This window comes from Callithrix jacchus, chromosome 5 (genome assembly GCF_049354715.1).
Source record: "Callithrix jacchus isolate 240 chromosome 5, calJac240_pri, whole genome shotgun sequence".
In the NCBI taxonomy this organism is placed as follows: Eukaryota; Metazoa; Chordata; class Mammalia; order Primates; family Cebidae; genus Callithrix; species Callithrix jacchus.
Window position 1 is genome coordinate 87,213,742 of NC_133506.1, and position 12,967 is coordinate 87,226,708.

Consider the following 12,967-nt stretch of genomic DNA (forward strand, 5'->3'; position numbering starts at 1 on the left):
GCTCCACCCTGCTGTTGTGAGGCTCGCCCTGGCTCTGCTGTTCTGCTGTGTTCTCCGCCACGCCCTGTGGCGGAGTCTCTCTGTTGTAGCGGGTTGCCTCGGCAATGGCAGGCTGCATCAGCAGTGGGCGTGTATCTCAGTAGGGACGGGTTGCCTCGGCAACAGCTGGCTGCGTCAGCAATGGGTGTGTATCTCAGTTGGGGCAGGTTGCCTCGGTAATGGTGGATGCCCCTCCCCCTCAGAGCGTCTCGGGCCATCTGCATGGGGCTTGTTTGAAATCGCGGTTTTGTTCGTCCCACTGGGCCACCCCTAACGCTCTGTCCCTGCAATCCCCCGGGCTGGCCCACTGTCCAAGTCTAGCTCAGTCTCAAGTCCAGCCCTCTCACATCTCCGGTTGCCGGTTCAACGGGGCACCCGGACAAGCGCGCCCTGTGGGGAGCGCTGGGTAGGGCCGGCTGCCGTCACCCCGGCTTCCGGCTTTGCCGGGCGGAGGTTCTTCCTGGCGTCCCGCGTCTCCTCTTCACTTGGGAATTTCCCTGTTCCGTGGACAACAAAGATCAGTCTGGAAATGCAGCTCAGACTCACCTCTCCGCGGACACAACGAGAGCTCCAATCCTGGGTTGTTCTCACAGCGCCATCTTGAGTCCTTGTCCGATATGAAATTTCTTTAGCCATCTTTTCTGTGCTTCAGATTTTTATGCCCTTCTGTCTTTTTAGATACTTTCACTTTTTTTTTTGCTAGTTTTGTGTCAAGTAAGACAAAATTTTTCAAATAAAAACAGATCTGGATTTAGTAAGGAGAGACTTTATTCAAAAGAATTATTGCCAGGGGAGAAAGGGACTGTTTAAATTGGAAGAAGAGGAAGACTATTGCAATGGGAAGAATGCTATGGTTGTAAAATCTGCAAACATCTCAAGGGCTGGGCAGAAGGAGTTTTCTGTTATAGAGAGAGGCTGGAAAGAACCAGGTGTGGGGAAATGGCGTGAAAGAATAGGATTAGATAAGTAGATTGGAGAATATTTTATTATCAAGTCAGTCTATTTTGTTCTGATTATCAGTGGGGATAAAACAATTCAGCTAACAATTTATGATGCAAAGAAAGGGAATTTTGAGGGTGTGTGTCTGGCATGTCATAAGTAAACAAGGGGTACATTCCAGAGTCTGACCTAAATCATTATGGGGAGGGTTTGCAGTAAGCCATTTTCCGGAAGACAAAAGGGTGGGGGGATTCCTTTAACCCTCACTGTTTTCTGGGAGTTTAGGGCTCAAGTGAAATTCAGTATTGTCCATTGAAAGTCCTAATCTTTTAAATTCATTCTTTTAACAGATCTGATGCTACTGTGTAAAACATGTACCTATACTATAGTCTAAAAAAATAATTTCAGAGATTCTAGAAAAGTACTGAGATATGTACTTTATGTCATATATACATTTAAAATTTACCTTTTTATACCTACTACTTCGTGGATTTTGCCCATATAAACTAATTTTGAAGATGCGTTTTTAAAAATTAAAATTATAGAATTATACTAGTTTTTTTTCCTTAGACTGTATAATTTATACGTCCCAGATGGCTCACCTTTCTGAGATTCTTTTCTTTCTTTTCTTCTTCTGTGTCAAGTTTCTACTCATTCTTTGTTTTCATTCACTTGGTCTTTGGTAACAGGTTTTTTCTGTCTTTTTAGATTTCCCACCCCTTTTCCCCCTCTGCTTTCTATTTTGGGTCATATTTTTTTCAAACTCTTTAGGAATTCTTTCATCATTTGTAATACACATCTCATCAAGTCAGTAAATCAAATTGCTTTCTTCAAACAAGTTAAAGGTGTGCCTTTGTCCCATCCCTGGGAAAACACTGATTTTTTTTTTTTTTTTTACTGTCTCCATAGTTTTCCCTTTTCCAGAAAAGATATTAAAAGTCACTGAAATAGTTCTGTTAATTTCCATCCTGTGGAAATAGAGATTCTCTCTAAACTTCCTTGGTAATCTTCTTTATAAATTGTCTGTGTAATCTTCAGGGTCACCTTTGGGTTCAAAGGCTCAGGACTAATGCACCTTTAATTGACTGGATACTGTCCAGTTGTCTTAAGCAAACAGCCAAATTTCAGGAGAGAATATTTCCAACTACATTCATCTTTTTCTAAACATGTTTATTGTCACTAAACTCTATTTCTTTTTTGGGGGGGTGAGGAGTGGGGAGAGGTGTCTATTTAGAAGCAATTTAGCTTTATTTTTTTTTAAATTTAGGCTTTGTTTTTTAATTTTTTTGTAGAGTGTTATTTATTTAATATTTTTTATTTTAATAGCTTCAGGGATACAAGTGGTTTTTGGTTACATGGATGAATTATTCAGTGATGAAGTCTGGGCTTTTAGTGTACCTGTTACCTGAATAGTATACATTGTACCCAACAGGCAGTTATTCATCCTTCACTGCCCTGCCCCCTCTCCACTCCAAATCTCTACCACTCTAGTGGCCTTTTTGTATCCATAGCTTAGCTCCCATTTATAAGTGAGAATATGCAGTATTTGGTTTATTGTTCCTGAGTTACTTCACTTAGGATAATGGCCTCTAGTTTCATTCAAGTTGCTGTAAAATACATAATTTTTGTTCTTTTTTAATGGATAAGTAGTATTCCATAGTATATATACCACATTTTCTTTAACCTCTCATCGGTTGATGGGAACTTAGATTGGTTCCATACCTTTGCTATTGTGAATTGTGCTGAGATGAACATGTGTGTGTAAGTGTTTTTTTGTGCAATGACTTTTCTTTCCCTTTGGGTAGATACCCAGTAGTGGATGGCTGGATTAAATGATAGATGTAACTTTATTTCTTCGAGAAATCTCCATACTGCCTTCTGCAGAAGTTATACTAATTTACATTCCAACTAGCAGCATATAAGATTTCCCTTTTCATCCAATCTGCACCAATATCTGTTGTTTTTTGACTTAATAATGGCTATTCTGGCTACGGTAAGGTGATATCTCATTGTGGTTTTAATTTGTATTTCCCTGGTGATAGGTGATGCTGAACATTTTTTTTTTCATATATTTGTTGGCCATTTGTATATCTTCTTTTGAGAAATATCTGTTCATGTTATTTTTCCACTTTTTAATGGGAGTACTTTTTTTTCTCTGCTGATTTGTTTGAATTCCTTGTAAATTCTGGATATTAGTCCTTTGTTGGATGTATAGTTTACAAATATTTTCTCCCATTCTCTTGGTTGTCTGTCTACTGTGTTGATTATTACTTTTGCTGTGCAGGAGCTTCTTAGTTTAATTAGGTCTCACTGATTTATTTTTGTTTTTGTTACGTTTGCTTTTGGGGTCATAGTCATAAATTCTTCGCCTAAGTCAGTGTCCAGAAGAGTTTTTCCTAGGTAGTCTTATAGAATTTTTATGGTTTCAGGTTTTAGATATGTAGACTTTATTTTTTTTAAGAGCAGTTTTTAGGTTCAGAAAAAAATGAGCAGAAAGTACAGAGAGTTACTGTATACCTACTACCCCTATACATGCACAGCTTACCCTACTATCAACATCCTGTACCAGAGTGGTACGTTTGTTGTAACTGACGCATCAACACTGGCACATCATTATCACTCAAAGTCCATAGTTTACATCATTAGAGTTCACTTTTGTTGTTGTACATTCTATGAGTTTGAACAAAAGTATTATGACATATAGTCAATGTTATAGTATCATATAGAATAATCACATTGCCCTAAAATCCTCTGTGTCCTAGCTATTTACCTCTTCTTTCCCCATCCCCTGGAGAACAGATTTTTTTACTGTCTCCATAGTTTTGCCTTTTCCAGAATGTCCTATAGTTGGAATTATACAATATGGAACCATTCAGGTCAGGCTTTTTTACTTAATGTGCATTTAAAGTTTCTGTGTCTTTTTAAGGCTTGATAGCTCACTTCTGTTTAGCACTAAATAATATCCCATCCTCTACATTTAATATAGGACGTCTTTATTGCTTTCAAGTTTTGGCAATTATGAGCGCAACTGCTATAAACATCCAATTGTAGGGTTTTGTATGGAAATAAAGTTTCAACTTGTTTGCGTAAATACCAATAAATGCAATTGTTGCATTGTATGGTGAGAGTATGTTTAGTTTTGTAAGGAACTGCCAAACTGCCTTCCAAAGTGGTTGTACAATTTTGCATTCCCATCAGCAATGATGAGAGTTCTTGCTTCACATCCTTGCCAGCATTTGTTATTGTCAGTGTTTTGGGTGATTGCCATTCTTTTTTCTTAATTGAGTTTTTTCTTATTATTCTAAATTGACAAATAATAATTGCATATATTTATGGGGTATATTGTGGTATTTTTGATCTATGTATACATTATAGAAATATTTAATCAAGCCATTAACATATCCATTACTTTATAAACTTGTTTTTGTGGTAAGAACATAATAATATTTTAGTGATTTCGAAGTATATGATACATTGTTTATTAACCATGTTCACCATACAATGCAATAGATCACTAAAACTTGTTTCCAGTCTAACTGAAACTGTACCCTTTGATCAGTGTCTTCCCTTTCCCCATCCCTCTTCCTCCCCCAAACTTCTCTACCTCCATCCTCTTTCTACTCTGTTTCTATGAGAACAACTTCCTTAGATTTCACATGTACGTGAGATCATATAGTGTTTGTCTTTCTGTGCCTGTATTATTTCACTTAGCATAATGTTTTGCAGTTCTATCCATGTTATGGTAAATGACAGAGTTTCCTTCTTTTTAAAGGTTATATAGTATTCATTTGTATATATTCACCACATTTTCTTTATGTATTAATCTGTTGATGGACACTTGGGTTACTTTTATATCTTGGCTATTGTGAATAATGCTGAAACAAATATAGGAGTGCAGATATCTCTTCAACATACTAATTTCAATTCCTTTGGATTTATACCCAGAAGTGGGATTGCTGGTAGTTCTGTTTTCAGTTTTTGAGGAACCTCCATGGTGTTTTCTAGGATGGCTGTACTAACATTCATACCAACAGTGTGCAGATGTTCCCTTTTCTCTACATCCTTGCCAACACTTGTTATCCCTTGTCTTTTAGTTAATAGCTATTCTAAGAGGTGTGAAATAATATCTCATTGTGGTTTTGTTTTACATTTCCCTAATAATTAGTGATATTGAACATTTTTCACAAACCTGTAAGCCATTTGTATGCCTTCTTTTGAGAATGTCTGTTCAGATCCTTCACCCATTTTTGAATTGGGTAGTTAGTTTTCTTGCTTGAGTTGAGTTCTTTATATAATTTGCGTATAAATCCCCTAATCCCTTAACAGATGTATGATTTACAAATATTTTCTCCCCTTCTGTGGGTTATTTCTTCCCTGTCAATTGTATCCCTTGCTGTACAGAAGCTTTTTAGTTTCATGTAATCCCATTTTTTATTTTTGCTTTTATTACCTGTGCTTATAGAATCCTATTCAAGAAATAATTCCCTAGACCAGTGTGGTAGAGCTTTTCCCCTATCTTCTTGTAAACTTTATAGTTTTAGGTCTTGTGTTGAAATCTTTAATGCATTTCAAATTGATTTTTGTATATGGTGTGATATAATGGCCCAATTTCATTTTTCTGCAAGGGATATCCAGTTTTCCCAATGCCATTTATTGAAGAGACTGTTCTTTCCCCATCATGTGTACTTAGCCCTTTGTTGAAAATAAGATTATTGTAAATATTTGGATAATTTCTAAGCTTTCTATCTTATCCTATTAGTTTGTCTATCTGTTTTTATGCCAGTACCATTCTGTTTTGATTACTATAGCTTTATAATTGAAATTATAGAAATTATGAAGAATAAAAATTTTGAAATTAGGAAGTGTGATGCCTCTAACTTTGTTCTTTTTGCTTAAGATTGCTTTGGCTATATGGGGTGTTTTCTGGTTCCATATAAATTTTAGGATTTTTTGATTTCTGTGAAAAATGACCTTGGAATTTTGAGAGGAATTGCATAGAATCTGTAGATAGCATTGGATAGCAGGACATTTAAACATATGAATTTTTTGAATCCATGAACATGGGCTATCTTTTCATTTATGTTTTCTTTAGTTTCTTTTTTTTCCAGTTTTTTTAAACAAAGTTTTATAGTTTTTTGTTAAACTTTCACCAATCTAGCAGTTATGTAATGATATTTCCTTTTAATTCACAATTCCCTAATCACATTATAATGTTGAGCCTCTGTTCATATTCTTACCTACCACACTTCTGTACATCTTCTTTGGTGAGGTGTCTGTTCGACTCTTTAGTTCATTTTAAAATTGAGTTCCTTTTTATTATGTTTGTTTTAAGAGTTCTTTGTATATTTTGGATAGCAGTTCTTTATCAGATATGTTTTTTGAAAACATTCTTTCCCAGACTATGACTTGTCCTTTCATTGATATGGTGTCTTTCACAATTAAAAGCAGAAGCTTTTAATTTAAATGAAGTCTAGCTTATCAATCATTTCTTTCATGGATCATGGCTTTGGTTTGTATCTAATATCTAGTTAATTTTTTATAATAAAAAATTGCTTTGCAAAGAGTATGATAAACTTTTGTACCTCAGTGCCTTAAGAGGCCAGGAGAGGTAGCTCATGCCTATTATTCTAGCACTTTGAGAGGCTGAGGTGGGAGGATTGCTTGAGCTCAGAAGTTTGAGACCAGCCTGGGCAATATAGTAAGACCTCATCTCTACAAATAATAAAAAAATTAGCCAAGCATGATGGTGTATGCATGTGGTCTCAGCTTCTCAGGAGGCTGAGGTGGGAGAATTGCTTGAGCCTGGGAGGCCAAGGCTGCAGTGAGTCATGACTGCACCATTGCACTCCACCGTAGGCAACAAAAAGAGACCTTGTCTCAGAAAAAGAAAAAGTGCTAGATTAAATAACCATTATATTTATTCGTAAATGATGTTCATTTTACAGCTATGTAATGCACTAAGGAAAATTGGAGTTCTTTAGAGTATGTACTGAATCTGGAGAAATAATACAGTAGTGAGTAAAACCTTTTTCAACAAAATTCTCTTTGGTAGCACTATTTGAGAAAGAATGTCAATCTAAAATGAATGGTTTGACCCAGAATGTCATATTTAATATGTTTGTGCAAAAAGAATGTGATTGATTGTGGCTCTTATATTCCCTAGGCAGAGGAAAATATTGACTTATTAGATGATGGCTCTAATTCTTTTGCAACTGGCTTGCCATCAGGAACTATTGACCACAAGAAATACATCAGGTTTCCTAAAACAATAGAGAAGAAAATTTCACCGGAAATTAGGAGTTTGAGCCCAGAATATAAAAAAATGTAAGTTAAAAACTCTGAACTTACTTTATTGATTTATACTTTTGCAAGTTAAGAGTGTCAAAATGTAGCTTATGTGTTCACATAATGTACCATGTGTAGGATCATTCTTTCAGTAGCACAATTTAAACTCCTAAATAGCTGTTCTTACATTTTTTCTGACTTCTCTCATAGCCATGTGGAAGCCTATAGGCTTCCATGTTGTGTAGTCAGTTCTTACATTGTTATAAGAACTGCTTGAGATTAGGTAATTTATAAAGAAAAGAGGTTTAATTGCTCATGGTTCTGCAGGGTTTACAGGAAGCAAGTCTGGGGAAGCCTCAGGAGACTTAGAATGGTGGTGAAAGGTAAAGAGGAAGCAAGCATATCTTCAAAGGCCAGCAGGAGAGAGAGTGAAGGGGGAAGTGCCACAGGCTTTTAACCAAACACATCTTGTGAGAACTCAGTATCATGAGAACAGCAAGGGGGAAATCTGTCCCTATGATCCAATCACCTCCTACCAGATTCCTATCCCAACACTGGGGATTACAATTCAACATGAGATATGGGTAGGGACACAGAGTCAAACCATATCACATGTGGAAGCCTATAAGGAAGCTGTAAGCTAACTGGAATCATAGAATTCCAGTATCCATATGTCTGTTAAGTTTGTCTTAAAGAGAATTTAGGAAGGAAAGTTCTCCTCTCTAGGCTTGGCTTTGTGCTTTCCATGAAATTAAGCTATTTGATCCCAGGTTCAAGCAATTCTTCTGCCTCAGCCTCCTGAGTGCCTGGAACTATAGGCATGCACCACTATGCTTGGGTAATTTCGTTTTTTTTTTTTTTTTGTAGAGACGGGATTTCACCATGTTGTCTAGGCTAGTCTCTAACTCCTGACCTCAGGTGATCTGCCCGCCTCAGCTTCCCAAAGTGCTGGGATTACAGGCATGAGCCACCATTTCTGGCCAGTTCCTATAATTTACTGGATCTAGTTATTTGTATAAGTAGCTGCTAATACCACAAATAGCCAATTGGACATTATGTACTTCCTGATGGCATAACATCACCACCTAGATAGTGATTTTGCATCTCCCTCAAATATTAAACATTCATATGTTCAATCCTCTAGAATCCTACAACCATGGTGATACAATCAGCAAAATCCCAACAGTGGAAAATCAGCAGGAAAAATGACCTAGTAATAATAATTATAATGATAATAAAAAGTATAGAAGGAGAACTTATAGATGAAAAGAAGTTTAAAAGACATTTCAGTCAACTGTGATGCTGGGATTTTATTGAGTCCCAATATAATATGTTAAAAAATGTTATGAAATTTATGAGACAACTAGAAATGTAATTACTACCTGTATATTTGATATTAAGAAATTGATAATTTTTTAGCTGTCATATGGTGTTTTTGTTTTGTTGTGTTTTGTTTTGAGATGAAGTCTTGCTGTGTCACTCAGGCTGGAGTGCAGTGGCTGGATCTCAGCTCACTGCAACCTTTGCTTACCAGATTCAAGCAATTCTTGTGTCTCAACCTCCTGAGTAGCTGGGGCTACAGGCATGTGTCACCATGCATATATATATATATATATATATAGTATTTTTAGTAGAGACAGGGTTTCACCATGTTGGTCAGGCTGGTCTTGAACATCTGACCTCAAATAATCTGCCCGTCTTGGCCTCCCAAAGTGCTGGGATTACAGGTGTAAGCCACTGCACCTGGCCCATAATCGTGTTTTAAATTTAAAAAGGCACATTGTAGAGATTTTTATTAAAATCTTTAGAGGTGAAATAATATACTGTGATTTATTTCAAAAATAATAAGGGATGGGAACAGGGATGGGATATAGATGGAATAGGATTAGCCATTGTTGAAATTGGGTGATGGAATTCTGTATACATTTGTGTATGTTAGAAAATTTCCATAATTAAAAGTTGAAAAGAAAAAGCAAAAGTAAAAAGAAATTCAAGAGTGATTCAATTTCTGTGTAATTTAGGTTTGAAACATCAATATTCCTTTGTGGAGAAGAAAAGTCCTCTGATTTGGCAGAAGAAAAAAAAGTCAGGAGAAAGAGTTTACAAGTACAACAGTACAGCAAAAGAACTGAGGTAAATACAAATTTGGAAATTTTTCTTTTATTTTCAAGTGTTCTCCTTAGCCTTCAAACATTCCCTTATATTTTTAGTCCATGTGTTGAAATGTCACAGTCTTAAATATTACTACTTGCTCTTGCTCCTCCTTTTCTCCACCTGTTTTCCTTTTCCTTCTCCTCCTTTAAAAAAGAATAGAACAAGGAATCTTTTCAGAAGCTTATGAAAAATTTGCCTTTATTCTCTATTAAGCGATTTTTTTTGTCTTTTTTACTGTGCTCTCTGCTAACATTTTTGATTTTTTAACAGTGATCCTAGGTGTTCATTGGTTTGTGGCAGCATAACTCCAAACTTGCCTCCATCTTCCCATGAGTCTTCACATGATCTTTCTTCCTGTATCTGTATCTTATCTCCTTATTCCTTTCTCTTATAAGCACATCTGTCATTGTATATTTCATTTCAAGATCTTAACTTCATTACATCTGCAAAGACTTTTTCTCCAAATAAGGTAACATTCACAGGTTTCAGATATTAGAACATGGAATATCTTTTTGTGTAGTCACCATTCAACTCACTATGATATACTTAGAGGTATATTTCCTTTTTTCTCCTCTGTCTTAGTATTTGCTGTGCTTCTTAAATCTGAGAATGCATGCCTTTCTTCAATTCTGGAAAATTCTAATATATTATCTTTTAGAATATTTATCCTCCTTCAATCTCTTTGCTGTCCTTTTTTTTATCATCTATTAGATGTGTATTAAATTTGTCTTCCTGTTTTCTATATTCTTTAACGTTGCTTCATATTTTAATCTATTCTGTCTTTCTTTTTTGCTCTTGGTAATTTCTACCCATCTACTTTCTAGTTCACTTATTCTTTATCCAGCTGAATCTAATCTGCAGTTTAATCTTTCCATTGAGATTTTAATTACAGTGATTCTGTTTTTTACCTCCAGAAGTTTTATTTGGTGATTCTTAAAATATGCCCTATGTCATGTTTTTCGCTCATGTTCCATAGTTATTTCAAGATTGATATTTGATCAATTCAATATATGAAGTTCTTGGGGGATCTAAATGTTGTATTTATTGTTTTGTCTGATTCTCACTTATGTTAAGTTATATCTTTGGGTGTTACATATATCTTGTACATTCTTTCATATATAGTTGATCTAAATCTGTGGGAATCTTCAGTTTGCCCTTCTTCAAGATAATTTTTAAAACGAGAATTTGCATTTGCCTCTGCTATGCACTTCAGAAGTGTTACAAATCTGAGATCACTTTAAATGAATTTTTTGGTTTCTGTTTCCCTGGCTCACATATTTAGTGTAGATTTGAATTCTAAACTCATATGTATGTAGAGTTATGATTATGACTGATTAGCAGGAGTAGTATTCCTTTTTTTTCAACCTGGAGCTGGGATACAGACATATTTTAATCATACTTTTTCATTGAGGGATAAGTTTTTTTCCCACTCTTGATGAAAGCATCATCTTTTAAAGATTTTGGTTCTATGCGGCATCTCAGTACCAGTTCCTGTCAATCTTGTGTAGTGTGAGAGTCTTTTTTCCACATCTTGCATGGCCATTGAAACTCAAGGCTTAGGGTTCCATGTAAAATTGAAGACACCTATAGAGTTCTCATTTTCTAAAGTGGTACTTTCCTATCCACCTAGCTACTTGCCTTTTTGGATTCATGTTTATACATGCAATCTTAAGTGGATAATTTACTTAATGATAAGGATAATTGAAAACAAAATTACCTATATCATTTGAATATCTGTGTTGATTCTCCACATTGCACGTAAGTCAAAGCCTTTGTATATAGCCTGGAGTCTGGTGGCTGAGTCATCTTGTTTTCTCTATACCATAGGTTTGCCCTGCTTTGTAAAATCCAATTCTATATATTGACCAAATATTAATGACATGATTAACTGCATACTTAAGAAAACCGTGGCTTTGCAAAAGAACATTGTATAGTTTATATACAATTTTAGTTTATATTAAATGTAATTTAATTACAAAAGGCAATTTTACACCAGAAGCATAATTAATGAGGAGCCAAGGTATGATTAATTATCTTTTAAGTGTTGTATCATCCAAGAATGCTGAATTACCATTGTGATATCAGGCACCAACATACATGCGTTTGGCTCTAGATTGGCCTTCCTTTTCTGAAACTGTCAAAGGAGAAGGTGACTAGGAAAGAAAACTCTTTACACAAGTTGCCGAATCAGTACAGCGTTCACAAGACTTCATCACCCCTTTGTACATCTTCCTCAATTACTCGGTATTTAAATCCTTGTACTATATTTCTTGAATGTTGGGTTCAGACTTGGGTGTTTCTCTTCAGAATCATTTATCCCTTCCACATAATGAATGTCAAGTAGTTTGTGCTAACTATGCTCTTAGGATTGTGTAGAGATAAGAGCACTGTATGTGGAATTGGAGGACTTAGATTTGAGTCCTGATTGACCTCACATGCTTAGACTTTTGTAAAATTTGGATCTCTGGGCCTCACTTTCGACATCTATATAAGGATCTTGTACTAAATGAACTCTTAAGATGTCTTCAAACACTAAAAGTATATGATTTTAATTATTTATATGTTATAGTATTAGATAATCTTTTCCAGACATTTTTACTGATAGGTGATGGAATCTGAGATTCTTTGGCTGTTTAAAGATGTTCTTCGTTTGCTTTATTGTAATAACTTTCTTAAAAATTTGCTGTGACTTGGATTAAGAATAGGAAAAACTGGACCATAGTCAAAGGATAGTGGGCCATGGGCACTATTTACAGACTAGGGTAAATTCTGCTTTACAGAAAAATATCTCGAAAAGAAATAAGGTGGGAATTCTGAAGTAAAGAATATGAGATTCTCTGTAACTTGGACAGTTCTTCAAGAAAGGCTCTTATGAATCTCAGACTATTGATAGGTTTGCTCAATAGTATTTTAAAATGATATTTTAAAATATTAAATATTTAAATATCTATTAAATATTTTTAATAGATATTTTAAAATGGAATTTGCATATTTTCATTGCTGCTTTCTAATATGCATGTTTCTTTGACAGAAACAAGGAAATGCTCTCTAACCTCTACCTGACATTATATGGTGAAGTAACCCATGGATATTTGTACTCCCAAGAATTAAGTGGTAATAAGAGGTTCTAAAATTTCTTGAATACATTTCCTGATTATGTGCTTTTTAGGAATTCTTTCATCAGGTAGTGCCTCTTCTTCTACTCCTAATGGCTTATGGTATCAACTGATAACACATGATACAGCAAATGCTGCAGGCTGTAAGGAGGCAAACATGGATAGTTTAATCCTTAAATATCTTTTGTTATATTGGTAAGATAGGCAAAATATGTAGCTTATACTAGTTCAAGTGTATTTTTTGGAAAAATATCTACATGTTACATCCCATGGATATATTAGTAAGTTCTGGAGCCACTGATATCACTGGAATTTAGTCTTTGGTATCTTAATATGAAGGCTTATATTACCCTATACTCCTTTGTGATACTGACTTCTGCCATATTCTTGGGCTTCTCCTTTATATTTATGGAATAATTTGGCATAGTTTTCCT

The 12,967-nt window shown here is 35.3% G+C and overlaps 1 protein-coding gene across 5 annotated transcripts in view; it reads left to right on the forward strand.

Annotated features, from left to right (window-relative positions):
- EFCAB3 (EF-hand calcium binding domain 3) overlaps positions 1 to 12,967 on the forward strand; it is a 466,563-nt gene that overhangs the window by 10,075 nt on the left and 443,521 nt on the right. For all 5 annotated transcript variants that reach the window (XM_035300329.3, XM_035300331.3, XM_078373418.1 and 2 more), the window contains exons 3-6: positions 7,142 to 7,302; positions 9,285 to 9,396; positions 11,531 to 11,661; positions 12,449 to 12,531. In XM_035300329.3, the coding sequence (XP_035156220.3) occupies positions 7,142 to 7,302; positions 9,285 to 9,396; positions 11,531 to 11,661; positions 12,449 to 12,531 (487 nt within the window). The remainder of the gene's footprint in view (positions 1 to 7,141; positions 7,303 to 9,284; positions 9,397 to 11,530; positions 11,662 to 12,448; positions 12,532 to 12,967) is intronic.